Consider the following 20,809-nt stretch of genomic DNA (forward strand, 5'->3'; position numbering starts at 1 on the left):
ATGTTTCGCTAAAAAAAAAAACGATAATATTAACACACTGAGAGTATTTTACCGAACAGAATGTATTTTTATAATTATTGCTTGTATTTTATTATCATTAGATTATTAGGGGTATTTAAATAAGTTAGAGTTTAACGGTTTGACAGGTTATGTCGGGTTAAAGTCGGGTAAAAAGTTAATTTTTACACTTTTAACCCAAAGATTAATGTGATAGGTTAATGAGTCACTTATGTATTTTGCATAACCTTAAAGAGTAACGCGCCCAAAGTTAATTAATTAACTTTTTACTCGACTTTAACCCGACATAACCTGTCAAACCGTTAAACTTTAACTTATTTGAATACCCCTATTATATTTTTTTATCATTATGTTATTATAATTAAATACCTTCATGATAGTTTTTATACAGGGTGTTTTTTAAGTGATGTCGAAAAGTTAAAGAAAAATAATTAAATAAAACTTTGAAGGCCAATAAATCTACAGGGAAGCATTTCCGGACTCATTCTCAGGAACTTTTCTCTTTAAAATTCTGTTTAAAAAGAAATCACTTCCTGAAGTTTTCGACATCACTTAAGAAACACCTTTATATCAGTGCCGAGAGAATAGCGCAAGCGACCGAATTCGCTGTTACGTACCGATAAAGTTATATCTTTTAAAATAATTGTTGGCAAATCCCCGAATTGTCGTGTTTTTCTCATTTTAGGATTTAATGTGTAGGATGACGTAATAATTTCTGTAACATACCGCACACAGCGTTTCGTAACGCATGATGCAAATAACTCTACGACATTAACGATTGTCGTCTCGTATAAAATCGTCATTTAAAACGCTTATAGATTGTCATTTACGCGAGGGATTTTGTCGCAACTTTATACACATATATAATTTACGTTTTTTTAACTTTGTCTATTTTAACGAAAACGCAAATTATGTAATTAACGAGCATTTGGATAGATCCGATTTATTCTGAACATCTGTCTATCTGCCAGAATTTTTTAATGAGGATAGCGTTAAAAATTCACGCGTGCATCCTCCAAACGGGCGAGATCTTTCACGAGAGACTCGTCCGACGCGGTGCAACGCGCCCTTGACCTACCTTAACGTTTCTCGTTGCGCGCGGGTGGCACGCTTTAAACAATTGCGCGTATAAGGGCATGCAATTTCACCCACGTATGACCGTGACGGGTCTCCCACACTGTAGGAAAAAAGTATGTAAAATCGTACGGACGACAAGTGTTACAAAAATCGCATGATTTACAACAACGGAGATGCCAGGCACTTTTTTACGACATGTTGATTTTTGAACTTGTAATTCTACATACTTTTTTTTGTAATGTAACTTGAATTATTTAGTTTCTCCTAGTATCATATGACGTATAATTTCGCACAGATTTTTAGCGAGGAAGCGGCACGCATGCATGTGTTCACGTGTTCAGAATTTAAATTATCAAATGTATTGCTATGCCGTCAGGTTCTATTTATCGTGCAAAAATAGCAAAGATAATCTGCGAAGCGAATAATAAATGAAAAGAATTAAACAACAGATTGCAAAATAGATTTTTATGTTGGTTATGTGCGAATGACGTGTGCCGGAGGGCCGTAAAACCCTTTTTATAAAATATACTCCAAAACCATATTACAACATGGTTTAAATTTAAATTTAATTAATTAAAAAAAAATTAATTTAAATTTGAAGAACTCTAGGATATTCGAATTCGTTTCCCGAATTGGCATTAATACACACGTATGTGTGCTGACACCGCTGACTATGTGGACGTGTGTACGCGCGCGCTCGCTCTTAATCGTCGATATATTCCATATGTACCGTACACACACTTCGGAGTGCACGCACGGACGCAAAAAAAGACTCTCCGGGTATCGCGGACATGTGTACGGCCGCGTTCACGTTCGCGATACGAAAGAGAGAGAGGAAACAAAAAAGGAGACAGATAAGGCCACGATTGCATGGCGCTTGGATCACGTTTGAGTCAGGCCAGGCCTTCGTTTCCAAACGTTCGTTATCCCGCCGCGTTCCTGCCGTCGCCGGATATTGGTCAATCCGGGGCCACCTCTTTTTTTCTCTCTCTTATCCCGCGCACCATTCCGCTTACGTGGATGTTGGTACGGGCGATGATCAGCTGGAGCTGGACGCGCGCGAGACGCGGCGAGAGCGCGGAGAGCAGGCGCGATAAAAGCCGGGCGATAAAAGAAGGAGGATCGCGGCGATCGATATATGTGTGCCCCCGTAAATTACACGCGCCGCGTGGCTTGTCGCAACGCGACGGCTGATGTCTTGCGAGAGGGATCCGGAAAGTCCGTGCGTGATTCGCGCCTGCGTTATCGCCGCCGACCGCCGCCGCTGTCGCGTTTCGACAGCGCCCCGACACCCTTCGACATTATCGCGAAAATGTTTGCAAACACGGTACGATTAATAAAAGTGCACGAGTAGTTCGAAGACGCGGGCGGAGTAGTTTGAAGTACATGGCGTTCAATCGAGATATTTCCGCTTCTATCCAGATTCACGCGGAGGAAAATTTATCTCGCGACATTTTTTTACTTTCGTCCTCTATTATATCGCCGATCGGCAGACGAGTGGGAAGTTTATTTACCATTTTGCAATTCGCTGAAGAAGAGAGATGAGAAATAGATACTACTACGTTACGCGTGCAATCACTCTAAATCGTTTTATATTTAGTTTTTTTCCAAGTAAAAATTCATGCACGCGTTATAATCTTTTATCGCGAGAATCGTGTATCGATCGTCAATTATGATTTTCGTGACAAAGGCTAAATGGATTGATCGACTGATAAGGCGTCATAATACTTAATCCGTTCGATTTGACGATACTGACCTACGACAAAAGTCAAGTAGTTAAGGGAACCGAATTCCCATTGTCTTCTCCAAGTAAGCCGTGAAATGCCTTACAATTCTCCTCCGCAGGAATCCACGTATAAATATAACGATTACCTGCCTCAGCACGATATCGTCTGGCGTTCGAGACACGGCCGAAATTATCGTCGGGCAACAATCCACAGAACTGGTTCTGTTTTTTTTTTCTTCGGGAGGGATGACGACACCGCGGTATCCTTTACCGCGCGCGCACGGGACCAGCATATCTAATAAGATTTTTTAAATATTCCGCGATCTTTCGATACACTTGCTGTCACTCGCGCGGATATTTCATCATGCGACACGCGATTGACTTCAGTTGCGCCGTCGACGGTTCATTGATTAGCGGCCTGTATTATCGAAATTTATTCGGAAATGTAGTATGCTCTTGGTAAACAACCACGCAATTAACCTCTTCTTTTTTGCGATTGAACGTGTATTTGTGAATTCATTTCTGCGCAATTTACGAGTCTGCGGCTTGATTGCGCATCGCGATCTCGAAAATGTCTTAAATTTATGAGATATTTGCTTCTTCCTTACGAGATTTTAACGCGTTTGCCTCGTTAACGTGTTCTTGATCAGCTAATAACAGGCAATTATCAGCTGATTAAATAAATGAAGTTAATTAAGGGACAACGCTTTTAGAACGAGTTTAAACAGCTTAATTTCAAATTCAACTACGACTAAAAAGATTAATGAGTTAGTGATTACTAGATTTATAGCAAGATGGTCTCTGTAATTATAATATTTATAATATTAATTATGCCTTCGCGTGTCCAGACGATTTCCGGCGCGCCACAGGCTCTGAATATTCTTCTTAATATAGATCCTCGATCGCGACGATCGACGTGGGTGTGCGAACACGTTTAAGATTTGACTCCAGATGACTCATCCCTTTGTCAACTTTCTTTGTTTCGAATTGTGTGCGTATGTGCCAAAAATTGATAAATAATAGGTTACCACCGTTCTATATTTGATTAGTTGATTTTAGGCATTAGTGTTAATACATGTATCTACCTTCGCTTGATTCCATTTCTGAATATCAAAGAAGCCAGTTTGAATATTAAAACTTTGCTTAAGTTATGCAAATAGTTTATGCAAATAGTTAGCGCTGCTACGTGCCGCTAAAAATTTTCGGTAATGAGCGATCGATGAGCAAGCGGATGTCATTATCGCTATCACGCGTGCAATACCTCGATTCTCGAGCGATTCGGTCAGCTGTTATTTGCGCGTCATGACTACGAATAAGTTAGTCATCGAGAAATATGCGGAATCCTGTTCGCTGATTAGAAAACAATGGTGGAGACTGGCGAAGGAATGTGGAGATCCCTTCGCCTATCTCGCACGTGTTGCGATGTTGTTCTTGTATGTACGTGTGTTGCACCGAACATTTCTTGTTAATCAATATTTTTAATTCCTCCAAGTGACGGACTCATCGAAACATTAATTAATAACTTTTCAACAGAACTCTCGAGAAGCATAATTTTCAGATGATGCGTTCCTATTTTACGCGAGATATTTACGCCTATATTTTCGCTAATAAAAAAAAACGGAAAAAACTCCCAAGGCTATTGGAAAAAGCAGTCTAGGATAGCGCGCGTGTAACTTCAGAAAATTGACGAGCATCTTTCAGCATTATTATTATGCCAGACTTCTTAAAAGCTGAAGCCTTGAAGTTTGAGAGTTATTAGATATTCAATTCCGCCTCGTCGTATACATGACAAAAATACCTGCGCGTTTAAAAAAAAAAAGATAAAAATAAAAGAAAAATATGTGTGCTGAAATATCATGAGATTTTTCAAAGACAAACTATTTTTGATCTCCGAGACTGACGAAATAACGGAAGAGATATATCGTTTTTCGACATTTTTTTGGTTCTTGTAATGACATATAACTGATTAAATATAGATAACGATATCTTGCATTTCGACATTTTATCATTTTCATCTTTTTGAAATTTATCCTCCACCGATCTTTCCTCATTTTCATTTTTAACAGCGAGATTAATTTTGCCGGAAAGGGAACAAAAGGACGCACTATTCTCACTAAATTACATCATTCCACGTAAACAAGACGTAAATACGTATAAGCACGTGACGAAACGATGCTGACGTAAATGTTATATATTATTAATGTAAATGAGAAATTTTGCTGTTGATTGCGAGATGTCTATCAAGAGTTTATCTATTCATGCAACTGCAAGAAAAATTATTTCGTTCACTTTAGAAGTGAAAAGAGGTTACGCGATAAACTCGGTTATTTCGACGTAACGTGCAACAGCATACATAACGTATACGTAGCGGACAAGATAATAATAATTTTTGCGTTTTTGAAACGTTTGCAAACATTTTTGCAAACGCTTGGACGTAATTTGGCAATTTGTTATTTTACACACACAATAAGACTATTTCGTATACTTTCTTATAACTTCTGAATGGCAATTAAATTATTATCAAATATATTCACTATCTGGATAAGGATTAATTTCGTATTGTTAGAAAATTATTATATTGACCCACTTACTCAACGGTAAATCGAGTGTTCCATTTCACCTCATACGTTGTTCACTTCGAAATGCATGCGCGCGAAACGGACTTCTCGTAATCTCGTCGCCTAATGAGGGAAGTGATCGAGTTGCAGTGATTGAAGCTTTTCTGCATGTGCAAGCACTGCCTTCGGTGAGTCGCATATGCCCCGTCACCGTCACGCTGTCTTCATAATATATTGCACGACTTAACGTAGCTTTCCATTATGGCACAGTCCAGTGACTTCAGCGATGTGCAATAAACAGTCGGGGGAATGCAATCGCGCAAAATTGTCCCATTTCACGTTGCCGCTCGCGAAACTATCGTTTCGCCAAGAAACCGGATGTCGATAATCACCGACGATTATTACTCATCGCTTCTTGTGTACAGTTTAACCGGCCGACGATTAGTTTAGCTATTTCCTCGAAACTACACAATTATATATCAGCAATTTAAGCAATGTTCCTCTTTTACAAAATGATCGATCGTTATTTAATGTGTTATGAAAATACACGTTTGTAATTTCTTTTTATTACAACAATCTTACTCGTGTTGGTTTTACTTTAACGAGTAATTACGAGTGTTTAATTCGATAATAAATATTTATTTATGGAAAACATAAATTGTCATATTTTCTTTGCAATTTAGGCGAAGTTACTTTCTTAGTTAATATATTACAAAATATTGTGTAAACGTACTAAACGGAGAGAGATGATATTAAGTACTCGATTATTAATATTACTCAATTTTTTCTTATCCATCTTCTCTACGCGTTTGTCGTCCTTTATTACATTAAATTGATATATTTGTCTCGCGTAGATTTCCGTTTAAGATTTTTCCGTTATTGACTACTTCTGGCCATGATAAAAAGCTAATCTCAGATATTGCATTTTTATTATTTTCCGATCTAATGGCTAAAGTTTTTAAAACGCGATAACAAAATTATATATTATATTTAGTTGCGACATTTTTATCATACTTAAATATTATTATTCGTCGAATTTTATTCTTTTACATAGAGCAGTGTACTTCTTGCGTGTTTCTTTATACGTTTTTATATGCTTTGATATTTATCTTTACAACTTTATCTTAAAAATTTTATCTGACGAAAGCAAAATATTCCGTTATATCGAGGTAGATGATCGTTGATAGAAGATAAACTTAAGTATTATAGACATATTTATAGAATATATATTTCTTTGTTCTTTTGCGTGATTAAAAATCATAATTTTATCCTGCTTTAAAATATTAAAATGTGCGCTAACGAAGAAGAATCAAATGACAAGGATTTCTTGCAGCCATATTTTGGCGAATTAGGCAATTTCGCGGGGAACTACCGTATTGGGACTTACTGTGACGAAGCAGACGCACGTATATTACGTATGACCAAGGACTGTTATCTGCCCCCGATATGGAACTCCTTGTGCCGCCGCAAACAGGAACCGAAACGCGGAAGTCGCGGCCCACCGGCACAAAATTACGCGCTACTTCCTCCGATAGAGAAGCCTACTATCTTCGCATGCGGGAAGACGCGACTCCAATCTTCGTTCATTATTCTGTCTGTCAGTTGAGAAACCGAGGAGTCATTCCCCGTAGACACGGAATTTTTCATTCACTCATTTCGGAGATCCGATAATTTGTATTTTCTCGAAATGTATGACTTGCAAGTGGATTATAAGAGACGATTGGTTCTTTTGAAATTATTTTTAATTGACATCTACCGTGAGATAAATCTCACTGGAACATGCATATTATTCCAGCATGTTTAAAAAAAATCATATCTCTCGATTAACATCAAGTCGCTAAAATTAAACAGAGCTGATTTTAGAAATGCTTAATCTTTAATCAAGAAATGAATTGTGATAAATGTTAAATAAAATATAAAAAATTTGAGTACTCTAATTGTAAGATCCGAAATCTCTTATACTAGCTATGAAAGGTTTAACGCATAGCGTTCTAAAAATTTTAAACATAAATGACGAAAATAGACGTTTCTCTTCTAAAAAAAAAAAAAAAAAAAAAATTTGAACGTTAAAGCAGATCTGTAGATTTTTCTCCGTGAGCGCGCTTTGTAAAAAGTAACAAAGGCAGGCATTATATACGATCGTCGAGATCTCAAGATCTCGGGAGCTATGGCCTCCGTCGAAGTACGGCGCGACGTGGATATTGCGAAATCCGACAATGAAGGCAACGTTCATTCACCGTGATACTCGCTAGCTTTCTTGCGAAGGACACGTCGATATAGCGAATCGACCTTCGCGGAAGCCCTGTCCTCCATAGAGTACGTTGATTTCGTCCGATATGCTTGACTCTAATTAAAGTCCGGCGGGCATGCCCAGCAAAAATTGCAAATATCATGACAATGTGTTCTGCATGATTTATAGATCGAAAATTTATTTCGTGAATGTCACATAATTAAATTTAACGCATGGAAAGCCGCTTTTTCGAATTATTTCGCTTAGCGTTAAACATCAACATTTTTCTATCATAAACAATTCTCGAAATATTTTTTCATTATATTTATAATTACGTAGAAAACTTTAATGAAAAATCCAGATTTTATCTTTTTTTAAATATATAATTTTATTTTGTTATTATATTATTTGGAGAGAATAAAAGCAGTTTTGTTCAGAAGTTAAAATTTTCGGCGACGTTTCTTTATACCAATAAAATTTCGCGTGGATATCATTCGCTGACACGCGCGTACGTTACGTGAATATGAACTCGCGTAATGGAATCTGGTGAGTTTACGTAAAAATCCAAACTCGACGCCGACTCGGCGTTTTGCGTCGTACACCTTGTACAATTGAGCCGGACTTCTCGTTCTCGTGCAACGAATAATCGAGCTAGCCTTGCGTGGAACGCGCGTCGCATGCGATTTGCGAAACGCAAATCTGCGCGGCGCATAGGATTGTCTGCCTACGCGTTGCGCTTTTGCAGGGATACCGGTCTGAAGTCCGGGACGAGGGAACCGACGAAAAATTCTCGAACCGGTTCGCCGGCTGTTTCATTTTACGCCTCGGATGCCTCGAGATGGGGAGGCGAGAGAGAAGGAGAGAGAGAGAAAAATTAGCTTAGAAGCGGACGCACAGCGTCCGCTCTTCGTCCTGCGAATCGAGACGATCTCGAGGAAGTCGCCGACGAGAGAGGATGTTATGGATCCTCCTACGCAGAGCGCACGGAAACGACATAATGGAAGGAAATGTTGTAGAAGGAAGATAAACGAGCTGTACGGAGGAGAGCACTGGCTCGACATGTTCGTCGAACACGTTCTCAAAACTGAAAACAGCGTCGTATCACGGAATATTGCGTAAAAACTAGATGAACGCGATGATTTTAATGATGGTCGAGCGATATTGTTAAAGAAATTTAATTTAATTTAATGAGTCCTTCTGCGAACTCTTATGTCAAGGTACGATAATTAGAGAACCTATTAAAAATTCGATAATAATTTTTTATTCTACTAAACCGGTTATCTTTATTTACTGCTTTCATAACTTTATATATATATATATAGGTACATATATATATGTATAAAGTTTTTATTATAATATCTTTATTGTAATTAATGTGTTTTAGTATTTCTTTGACGGTTGTGGTTGTTTGAGTTATAATTTTACATGCTTTTAATTATCGAACTTATGATTGATAGATTCATACTTAAAAAGACTGAATAAAATCAATGGTCGAAACGTCGCGCCAACGATATTAAATAAAGATAGCTAGTTTGGTCGAATAAAAAATCATTATTATTTATTTACTGGCAAAGCAATGTCTCATGTTTGGTTCTATTAAATTCTATGTTCGTCAATCGTATAGGATATATATAATATCGTTTAAATTGTTTACGCCACTTAGAAACCCGTTGAATTTTTTCTTGTACAATTGAGTGTCATCATCTTTATATTATCATTCGTCAACAAGCCTATTACTATCTGTTCGATCTGTTTTTGGTATTCTTACGTAAGTTTTCCGTATGATTGCAGTAAGCTTTAGTCGAAATGACGAAAAAATCTGTTGGATTTCCCACTCGAAAGCATTCTTTCACGTCCTGCCCGTAGCAGCTGTCTGGCGAAAATAACACTAGGAAACATGGGCATTACGGCGCGCACAGGATGCGCATATCCTTTTCCAGATCTTGCTCGTGAAAAAGTTCTTACCTGCTCGTCTGGCGACCCGCTGCGACCCGTACGCCGCTGACAGGCTATTATTGCTTCTTCACACAAATACTCGGCCGACTAATTCCAGGATGTACAAAGCGCAAGTGATAAACGTAAATAGGAGGGCACAGGATGCGGTTAATAAAGAGGACGACGAGTGAAAAGATACTTTATTTTCTCTGCGGTTATAGTATCTCTTTATCTCCGTGAAAGTACACATTTGTGGCTAATATTAATGCTGAAATCCATTTAAGGAAGGAAACGCTACACGAGGGTGTAAAATGCGGGTAATTAAGCAGGATACGAATATGAGAGGAAAATACGTGAGAGTAAAGTCAGTTTTCCAACTTTTTACAATCACGAAAGACTCGTGACCGCAGCTGATTGTCTAAAAACCGATTTGAAAGATCGTTTTTGCGATAATTTGCTGTGGAAAATGCTCGAAAGTCGTTAATTGCGCGGGTGCGAGCGCCAGGGATTTAACGGACTTTAAGTCCGCATTCTTTAAATCGAAACGGTGAGAGGCGAGAATTTATCGAATACATAATATATACATATGCGAATTCATTTTCTTTCTACGATTGAAATGATCGAGTGTGATTGGCCGACAATAAGATATGCATTAACTAAGCTTAATTAATGCAAATTATGCCGAGAAATGCGGCACGAACTTCGTCGCTCCAAAGTGTGTAGATAATACGTATGTAGTGACAACGTTAGCATTCCTGGAAGTAATTTATGTGCACGATTTTGTAATGAATTTGTGCTAAAGGTCTTGTTTTGCTTCGCTGCATTGCACAAAGTCATATTTTCCTCATTCAGAAGAATACTTATTTCCACTCTCGATAACACTGAAAAAAAATCGCGTGTCTCCTTCAAACACGCGAATTATACTCGCTCTGGAAGCCAATTTGGAGCGAGGCTTGTTTCTATTTTCATTGTACTGATATAAAATAATCTCGCGATTTCTGCTCTGTTTCGAGAGACCGAAACAGCACCGACAAACACATCACGGTCGTATATTTACTCTGATTCCGTCTCGTTACGAGGAAACGAGGACCGAAAGCTCGATGACTGCAACATTTTCACCGAATGGCTGCGTGATGCAGCGGTGCGCGATGACCTCAGCAAAGCCGTGATTTACAATTTAAATAATGGGATGACGTACCCGAAATGAGTATGACGTATTTCTTTGTGGTATCAGATACGCGCGATAAGATCCACGGCAGAAGTGTGGGCGCCGAGATTGGCGCGTCACGCATCGCGATACCTTCCCGTTTACGTGAACATACGCACGTATCGGCGCGTGTAGGTACAATGGGGAGCAGCAATGAGTTACATATGTTGCGCGATTGCGTCAGGGGTCAGCCATAAAAAAAAGAAGACGTCGACCCGTGATCCGCAAGGGAAGGTATGTTTCTTGTCAAGCGTTAATAATGACGCTGATTTATCAATACGTTCGAAGGCAAAAAAAAAATATATCACAGCTGATAAGACGCTTTTAATGAAAATGAAAAATACAGACACGTCCCTCTCTTTGTCTCTCTTTTTTCCTTCTCCCACCTCACTGCAATTTCCAGTCGACGTTTACTGTTAAATATTAAAGGATAAAATTTAAACCAATACCTTTTGAGTTAAATAACATTTTGTTATTTTTGATTAGTGTGTGTGTAAAAAAATTTATTATTCTGACACAAAAAATAGTATTATTTTAACTTCATTGATTTAATTAAATCAACATTGGTTTGGTTAAATTTTCGATATATTGAGTAGATAGCAGTGGCGATCTATAAGAATGGTTAAAAATTACTCAAATTGAGTATAATTTGACGCTACAAATTTAACCAATGTGTTGAATAAATTGAAGCGAGAGAAGTCGATTGGAAGTATTCGAACGGACGAGTATGCGAAGTGGCCACGAAAATAATTTAAATATTCATACAAATTAATTAGAGTCTATAATCTACCGCATCTATAATTTTCTGACGTCGCGTGTCGTTTCTTGTTTCTGATGGGCTTCTGTTTTTTTTTCCTGTTACGCAAATTCTTCTGACGTACTGTGTAGATCATTTGCATGGTGCGAAGCTCCTCTCATTCGCGCCTCGACTTGCGTCATTTTCCGCACGCGTGTCCGCGTGTGATGAAGTAACGAGAGCTGCTAATGTAACGCGTACTGTAACGTACCGCGAGCACGCAGCGTACACGCGCGTTGCATTGCACTAGCGGAAACGCCGGAAACGCGACTTGAGAGCTTTGGCGTGATGACGCAATTGTTTTTAGGAAGGATCCACCGAATACATAAATTGACGTAAGTCTTTAAAAAAAAAAGCGAGAAAAAAACACGGATGTTAATCAATATAAATTAATATAGTTGCGATTTAAAAAGAAAGAGAGAAGATTTTTGGAAATCGTTCTCGCGTATTGACGTAAATGCTTAAATTATAATAGGCAATAAACAACTTTGTTGCAAAAACGGACAGCCATATTTCCATATATCATCCCTCGAGCCTTTCTATTTATCGTACGAGTTGCGGATGTGCCTCAGGTTTAAGTTGATTGATTCGCACGAACAACTTTGCCAATTACTAATAATTCACGATTTCTTCGAATCCTCTAAGGATTAATCATCGGCTGATGGGGGGAGGGGGGGGAGAATAAAAATGCTGCTCGCGGAAAGATTAGTTTTCATCTAATTGATGATCGATTCGATGGAAACGTCAAGAATTAGGCCTAGTTAAGCTCGTTAAGCTTCAAGAATATTAATAGCTGACACACAAACTTCGTCAGTTCATCAGTTTGACTTCAAGCAATGTTTTTCTTTTAAAATGATCCCCTATTGACAGAAACTTCATTTAAAATTTATCTCTCAAGAGATACTTAATATAAAAAAATGAAGAAGCTACACGATAAGCGGTAGGTTTCCAGTTGAATTTCCATTAAAAGCAGTATACCATTCGGATTTGTCATACGCGCGATGACGTCAGAAACGAGGACATTCCCGCGATAAACTGTGCGCTCTTATAAAAGTACGTAATCTACGGAAATCAGGTTAAGACCTCGAAGAAATTTCTTCGCTTGTGGATATTCGCCTAATCAAACTGATTCTGCACATCTGTCGAGAAAAGAATTCAATGGTATACCATCGAAGTATCCGCGGTATGATAAGAACATGAAACGCACCTGATATCCGAAATATTTCGTACAAGTTGCCGAATAAGAATTTTTCAGTTGAATCGAATAAAAAAAAGAATAAGTGCGAAATTTCGAAAGGAGATTTATAAATTTATACAATCTTATCGTCTGGCGTGATTAAATTTTTATTTATATTTTCGGGCGAGTATTTCGCATCGCGATAAATTCCTGACTGATGGTATAAATGTTATTACGCCGGCAGGCATAAAGAATCGAACTTGACACCGTTCGAGGTTTTCCTCGGCTGCAGTGCGCGCATAATCATAAATCTCCGTCGCGACGCTTATCCTTGCTTGGATGACCCAGTTGTGAACGTTTAAATCCCTCGAAGCCCCGAACGTACATACGTTCGAGGATTTATCGAGAATAACTAAAGGCCGACGAGCTGATCTCGCCGATACGATCCGCTCGCGATCGATACAATCTGTTAGCGCGATCGGAAAATCGATTCCAGAAAACATTTTTCTGCCGCGAGAACAATGTCTCCCCAACTTATCTTCTCCTCGGCATCAAGGAGAAGTGATAAAACAAACGTGCGGTGATCGTTTTAATTTTGCAGTCTATCTCTAAAGGCTTCGCCAAACATTTTTATCTCGATAATGAGGATAAATCCTTAAGCACACGAGCGCGTGAAAGAAACGTGCGATTTGCGCAAATGAAGTCACGTTCCTGCAATCTTTTGGGAATGTTTTCCAATGTTTCTTTCTCTTTCACAAAATATTCCTGAAATATTTAATGAAATATCCCAAAAACCTTCAAGACATCACGATACGAGTATAATAATGAGTACGATGCTGACTTGTGCTATAATTTTTTTTTTTTAAGATATTATAACAAAGTTGTATCGATTGTGTTCAACGTGTCGCAGCATCGTCGCGTTATTCTTAGACGCAAAGACTGTTTGCACGGCTCTGCAGAAAAACATCGGTAATCATAATTGAGGATAAATAACAACTTAGAAACCTTGAATCTCAAGTGCGAGAGTGTCAACTGCGACGCCATCAGTGAACGACGGTTTTATCACGGCGATGTAGAATTGCGTCGAATTACGGCGGTAGAGATAAGCGCTGAAACGTGCAGAAGCGTTCTCTCACACGTTCCCCGATAGAAGCGGGAACGGGTGAACAACGAACGGGTGCACGACGACGGACGAACGGCGGATTGATGACAGCGGAGTAACGAAAATAGAGGAAGCGGCTGAGCAAACGGATTTCGACGATACCGCGATGAATTGGAATTCTTAAGGCCGCGTCCCGGAAATTGCGTCATCCGCTACATGATCCGCTTCCGGCTACCGCGCGCTGCAACGTTCGCACAAACAAATTCCAGGGAGAGATGTCTAAACGTTTCTAGAAAGTCACAACTGTAGCGTCAACTCGAGAATTGCTTTATATACAATTGGACTACATTAAATTTTCGTTTCCGCGACAGCGTTTGAATTTATATTCGCCGCAATAAATTTGACTCCCGCAAGTGTCAAGGTAGTTGAAAATCCGATTGTAATGTTACGCGGCGATAAAAGGTCTTTGTTGCAAAACGGGTCTTCCGGCCTTATCGTCTTAACGTCGAAAAAAAAACTGAGTCGTTAGAAAATCTGAAAGAGTCATCGTTTTAGCAACATACTCAATGTCACATATATTAAGATATTAATCGGCGTTGCGAAATTTTATTACGTAAAATGATAAATCACTATCCTCGTTTTCGGTGAAACGTAAACAGGAAAACAGATAATACACGCTGCTGTCTCTTTGTGTGGCGCAACGTTCGAGAGATAAGTAACTTAAATTCGCGCAAAGACGCGGCGTTGATCATTACACTCCCTTGTAATTCGATCTGTTAATCAAGAATAACAATGTTACGAATGACAACGTATTTTGACAAAGAACCTTTGAATACTTGTGTACATGTCTATAAATTTTGTTTATTTTGATCTTTTTTTTTGTTTGGACAGTTTTCTCGGCGATAGGGAGTACCAGTATTTTCTATTCGCTTCAATCTTCCGCTCCGATCACGAGAGATTGAAGAGAGGCGCTTTTTTCGAGCAGAATGATGCAGGATTAAGTCGTTCCCGTGGTTAATTTCACGTTCGATCCACCGAGTGAAGAATCGAAAGACGCACGTGGCAGCGATCGGCTCTCTCGAGGTAAATACCGATTACTTTTCGAGATAACGACCGTACCTACCCCCCGGTTTTTCTCGAGGCGGTTTGTAGCACGGCACGCCTTTGTCGCACGGGCCCCGTTGTCGTCGAATCTCTTCGGCTAAAGAACACGGCGTCGATTTATTTGTCACACACATCCGACGTGGAACACGAAAATCCGGAAAAAGCGGATTTAATGTGAATGGGGGCGCGGAAAAAGCGATCGAAGAATGCGCCGGATGCACGCGGAACGGATCGCTTTACGATCGACTTCCGGGGTATATTTTGCTTTACCTGCTCCGAAGGAACAGGCTGGTACTACGATTCCGACGCGAGAGCGGATCGTGGAGCAAAAAGGTCCATGCAGCTGCCCCTCCATCCCCCTCCCCCTCCGTGTACGCCTTATACATTGATCAGTTCCCATCGTTCGGCCAGGCGCCACGCTTACCCTTTTTCTTATCCTTTCGCTTCTTTCCCATTCTTCGTAGCTTCGGACTGACCTTAATTGTCGGCGAATGCATTATCGAGAAACTGTAATTGGGATATTTAGTATCTAGTGGACTTCGAATTGTCCAACTATAATACACTGTCCTCAGGATAGTAGCGAGCCTCTTTGTCATTTATGTACGCATTCTCAAATTTCTATTATAATCCTTTCGGGATCCGAATCCTTATTCACCGAAAGAGAGACGTGAATTGTGCATCTGCCCGTTTTTAGGTTTCAGTTGTTTAGTTTCCAAACGAGCGTAAATATAGATCGTACATTTGGAAACTTGAGAATTTTGAATAGGCGAGTTTCTCGGAAACCGATGATGGTAGAGAATTGTCATGAAAATCACGCGTCAAGAAGAGGCTCACTTTACACTTTCGTTAGACGGGGCCGCCTCGAGATTTTTACGCGCGTTGCCCAAGATGATACAACTTGTTACAACAGAGAATGCCCCTAGGCGTACCCTTTTGAGATCGAAGACCATGTTAATTTCAGATGACTAATCGCGATCGCGTCATTTATGTAGCACGTGTGACGACACACACGTGAGTTCATTGTCCCACGTCGTGAGACGATTTACCGAAATGCTCTATGTTTCGAAAGAGCGCAACAACTAGCATTCATCTCGCGTGTGCGCGGGGCGCATTAGCAACGCAAATTTATTTTACGTCCGTCGTAAAATTTTTGATTGCCATTCTACACAGTACTGGCATCAATTATTGCATCACTCAATGAATTTGTCAATTTTATATATTAATATATATATATATATATATATCATTCCTTTATGTTTGGCTTTGAAATACCAAAATTTCTTTCTGGAACGGATAGTTACAGACTTTATTTCTGAAATAAAAGTTATAAATGTATTGTTATTACTACAGGGATTGTATATATATTCTTAATCAAGCGTTTCTAATGTACTAAATCTAATCAGATCACCACTGTATCAATTTCTCATAAAAATCAAAGAAATGGATTAGTTTTATCCAATGTGCTTATTTTATCTTGTTACGTTTGTAGATAATCTTATATAATAGAAGGCATATATTATATTTATATTAACGTTTTAATATGTTTTGCTTAATATTTATTGCCACAGGCTTTGATTACAGCCTGACATCTCCTTGGCACAGACATAATTACATTTTTTATTGTATCAACGTTGATTATATATGATAACAAATACAGGCTATCGCGACAATAAAATGTTTCACATATATTCAGTATGTAAAGAGTACTTCCACTAAACTTTTAACGAATGAATAATTTTCAAGATGATGCAATAATTATAGTACCAATACTGTAGCTGACGTATTTTTTTTCCATTAATTTTGAACGTGTTAATTGTATAATTAATTTCCTGCTATAAACGTACACTCCAAAAGAAAGTAGTGGATTATTCTCTTTGCTTTCTCTCTCTTTCGTTTCTCTAATTTTCAGCGTATTGATAACGACAATTGGCATTTCAATTCGATGTGCAGCGATCGAGAGAGACGTCGGAACTTCTTTGAGGTGTGCTTTTTTCCAACTGGCGTGCACGCGTCTGCGACGCAAATGAGGCCATATTAACGCCAATGTCACTGATGCAATTCGCGCGCAGATGCATACAGGCAGGTCACGATATTTGTTGCAATCGACGATAGGGACACACTCATTATCTCGCGCGCAAGAAAATCCCGGCGTTAAATCGCCGTACAAGTCCGGAATTACTCGGCTAATTACCGTTGGGCCCGTAATCGAGCGTGCTAATTAGGCATAGCGTTATATCCCTCCCTCGGCGCATAACTGTGACGATTACGACCCAACGTCGACAGAACGATTACGCAAGAGCGTGCAATTTCTTCGCCGCTCGGGGAGTGTCGCGTGGAGCAACGATTGAGGGCGCGTCGCGTCGGCGGTACCGCGAGTTCTCACGGTATTGAAAACGCAAGGAGAGCTCGAGATTCAAACAGCCTTCCTTCTAGCCGAGAAAAATTTTGTCGGAGCCGTGCGCGCGCGAGGCAATTAGGTAACGATCGGTGCGCGATTACGAGCGTGTAAACATCGATCGCGCGCGTTTACCGTGCCCTCACAATCTCCGGTCGGATTTGGCAATCTCCCCCGTGCACGCTGTAGGCCGCGGAAGGATTTGGCAATGAGAACGCAACAAGAAATCGAAGGACCGCCCGCCGCGCCGCACCGGATATTCATTGTAATCATTGTTCGCTGAACCTTCGGCAAAACCGAAGGTGCCATCGTTGTTATTCTCCATGTAACTCTGTAAAACTACTTTTCAAAATCTGAACGATTTTCCGGACGTGCGAATCTAAAAACGAACTTACTTTTGTTCTCTTTGAACATTGTAAAAGATGAGAATAGGATCGAGAATGAACGAAGATATATTGAAGATAAAGTTATGGGAGCTAAGAATCTTGTGTGTATTTTTTTGTTTTAGAAAAATAGTAGCCTATTTACCCATTTTCAGGAAAAGAGTTGACGAAATATTCTCCGTAATTTATGCACTATAATTAAATGAGACTTACGCGTTTCATTGGCCTTGGCACATAAAATTTGTCTCGGCGCAAAAGTAGTCTTAATTATCCATGATTGTCTAACGTCAAATTTTTAATTTTGCTTCTATGTAGGATACTTCTACAGAAGCTTCTCTAGAAGCTCACAACTTTTGATAATGAATATTTATGAGCACTCGACTTATATCACATATCTTTTATGTCTTTCAATATCTGGGCTCGTTTAACTTCAGGAATTTCTTCAGTATTTCTACAATCGACTGACAATATGACAGTTCTTATTTTTATTATTTTGTAATCACCAATGACAGCCGGATCATTCACAGCGAAAATTTATCGATAATTTTTCACGCTCCATCGTCTGGCGATCGAAGGCTACGACTATTTGGGTCGCGGACACTATAACGATTAACCGTTCGGTCCTTCCGCTCTTTAGATCCCCCTGACCTTCTCTTGCGGCCACTGTTCTCTCTCTCTTTGTCTCTCTCTTTCTCCCTAACACTCTTTCTGCCACTTTGCCGCTCGTTAGTGTCGTCATTGTGTTGTCACCATCATCGTATACGTACTATTGCAATATTACACGCAACACCGTATACTACTCCATGTCACACACCGAATTGAGAAATGGAACTGAGTTGAGTAATCCATTTCATATGAAATCAGATACTCAGTTTTCGAAATCGTGTATTTGCCTTAACCCTTAAGTGCGCAGCTTTGCACATATGCAAAGCGACTTTTCGATGCTCCGTGTACTCTCCCGTATCAAGTTCGAACTGAAAACACGCAGCTTTGTACATCTGTAAAGGGTTCAAATTAGTAAAAAAATGTTTAAAATCTTTTTTTTACAATTTCTTAAGCAGCTCATTATTTATTTAAAAAGTATTCAGAATGCTATATGAAAAATTGTGCATTTAAGGGTTAAAATGTTTGAGCTTGCATGTATATATTATACTATTATATTGTATTTAATTATGTATACCTATACATATATTACTAACATTACATATTATATATTATATATATTATAATACATTCAATATTGATCTATATGCAATAATATATGTTCGTATAAGTCCAATTTTTATATCCATACCACATGTTTGCGTATTACAGCAATGTTGTGCGTTTACAGATTTTTCGGAAAAAATAGAAAACAGAATGAGCGAGAGCGGTGCCGGCGAAAGCGAGAGGAGCGAGGAGAAAACGGATCCGGGCGCTATCAGACACGGGAACTTCATGAATTATTACCAATTCCATCCTGCGGAAGAGCGCGTGCGGCAACTTCCGCGTGGCGTGTGGCAGCGGCAACGGGTCGGCCATCCGGCCCGGAAATACACGGGTCTAGACGTCGGCTGTAACGCCGGGGTAAGAGCAGCGGCGCGCGGCGCGGCGGCACAGCTGTCGGGGGACGTATGGGCCAGCCAGAAACGAAACGGGATGACTCCGGCCTTCGTGATCCGAAACTACAAACGGGCGCGTCTAATTTTGGTCGACTTTATCCCCATTCAGCTTTTCGCTCGCGCACCAGGCATCCGCTTCCGGAATTCGTATCCTTTGTCCTTGTTTAGAAATTTCCTGTACGCGTTCATTTGCTCTTCCTCTCTTCTCTTCGTCCCTCTTTATATTCGAGCTAATACGTTTTTTTTAATTATACGGAATGCCTCACAAATGTTGCGTTTCCTCTTAGCTGGAGATTTCCTCTCAGCTTGTGGATAGCTCGAAGCGGAACTCCTATTAAGAAAACACGACGTCTAACTAATTCTATTCTATTTCTATTCCATTTCTGATTCTATTTTATTCAAATTCTATTCTAATTTTATTCTAATATTTCGTAGCTACGAATTTAAATTAGGAGATGCAGATTAGATATGTATTATCTCGATGAATTCAACCAGCAACATATGTTTTTAGTGCGTTGCTTAAACGTTAAATTTCAACTTCTTTGTGTGTCTTAATTTTTATTTAAATATTTAAATTTATATTTGTACATATTTAAGAAATATGTACAAATAACGATACTCCGTTAATTAGGCAAAAATCCATTTTAGATTCAATTCTCCGCAATCTGTATAGTTGAAAGGATACCGCATATCTAAATCTTATTGTACACGACGCGTTTTGCAGGATCTCACATACGTTCTACGCGACTTCCTCGAGGAGGCCATGTCGCAAGATCAGCCCGAGATCTCCTTAATCGGCGTGGATCTCGACCCGATCCTGATCGAGAAAGCGCGCGAGCGCAATCCGCGCCCGGATCGCCTGACCTTCGAGCGTCTGGACTTTTTGTCGGAGGACTGCGACGAGACGCTGAGGCGGTATCTGGCGCAGCTCAATAAAACGCGATTCGACGTGGTGTTCTGCTTCTCGATCACCATGTGGATACACCTGAATCACGGCGACGACGGTCTCGAGGAGTTTCTGCGAAGGGCCTGCGAGCTGGCGGAAATGATCGTCGTCGAGCCGCAGCCTTGGAGATGCTACAGAAACGCTGAGAGAAGGCTGCGAAGAGCGGGATTGGGGGACTTTCCGCTGCTGAAGAAGCTGAAGTACACCGGCAATCCGACGAAGCACATAGAGGATATTCTGCGGAGGATCTGCGACTTTCGAAGAGTCGCCGTTACCGCGGGCAACGAATGGGGACGCATGCTTCTGATCTACGAAAGGAAGCAGGAATCGTAAAGGATCGGCAAATGTGCACGATATTACGTGCATTCGGATCATAAATACCCTCGGTACATGAAATTGTATCAATTGTGAATGTACCGCATGCCGCATCACATTTCTAAATATTCATACGTCGTAACTGTGTATGCGCGCGAGTGTGTCGACATAGCGATAATCATTTTTTATCCTTGTAGATAACGACAGGAAATGTGTAATAAAGCTTTTCAAATTCTAGC

At 39.8% G+C, this 20,809-nt stretch overlaps 2 protein-coding genes across 6 annotated transcripts in view; one reads left to right on the forward strand and one right to left on the reverse strand.

Moving 5' to 3' along the window:
- The window catches only part of Trbl (tribbles pseudokinase 2), a 27,072-nt gene extending 21,638 nt beyond the window's left edge, over positions 1–5,434 (reverse strand). The window contains exon 1 of the mRNA XM_071793977.1: positions 5,413–5,434. The gene's annotated coding sequence lies outside the window, so the exon portion shown is untranslated. The remainder of the gene's footprint in view (positions 1–5,412) is intronic.
- LOC139822344 (probable RNA methyltransferase CG11342) overlaps positions 1–20,807 on the forward strand; it is a 25,580-nt gene extending 4,773 nt beyond the window's left edge. For 4 of the 5 annotated variants that reach the window (XM_071794014.1, XM_071794007.1, XM_071794003.1 and 1 more), the window contains exons 3-5: positions 14,718–14,909; positions 19,042–19,274; positions 20,034–20,807. In XM_071794014.1, the coding sequence (XP_071650115.1) occupies positions 19,068–19,274; positions 20,034–20,588 (762 nt within the window). In that variant the 5' untranslated portion in view covers positions 14,718–14,909; positions 19,042–19,067 and the 3' untranslated portion in view covers positions 20,589–20,807. The remainder of the gene's footprint in view (positions 1–14,717; positions 14,910–19,041; positions 19,275–20,033) is intronic. The other variant, XM_071793996.1, reaches the window with a different exon arrangement.
- The last annotated feature ends 2 nt before the right edge of the window (positions 20,808–20,809 follow it).

This window comes from Temnothorax longispinosus, chromosome 1 (genome assembly GCF_030848805.1).
Source record: "Temnothorax longispinosus isolate EJ_2023e chromosome 1, Tlon_JGU_v1, whole genome shotgun sequence".
NCBI classification, from domain to species: domain Eukaryota; kingdom Metazoa; phylum Arthropoda; class Insecta; order Hymenoptera; family Formicidae; genus Temnothorax; species Temnothorax longispinosus.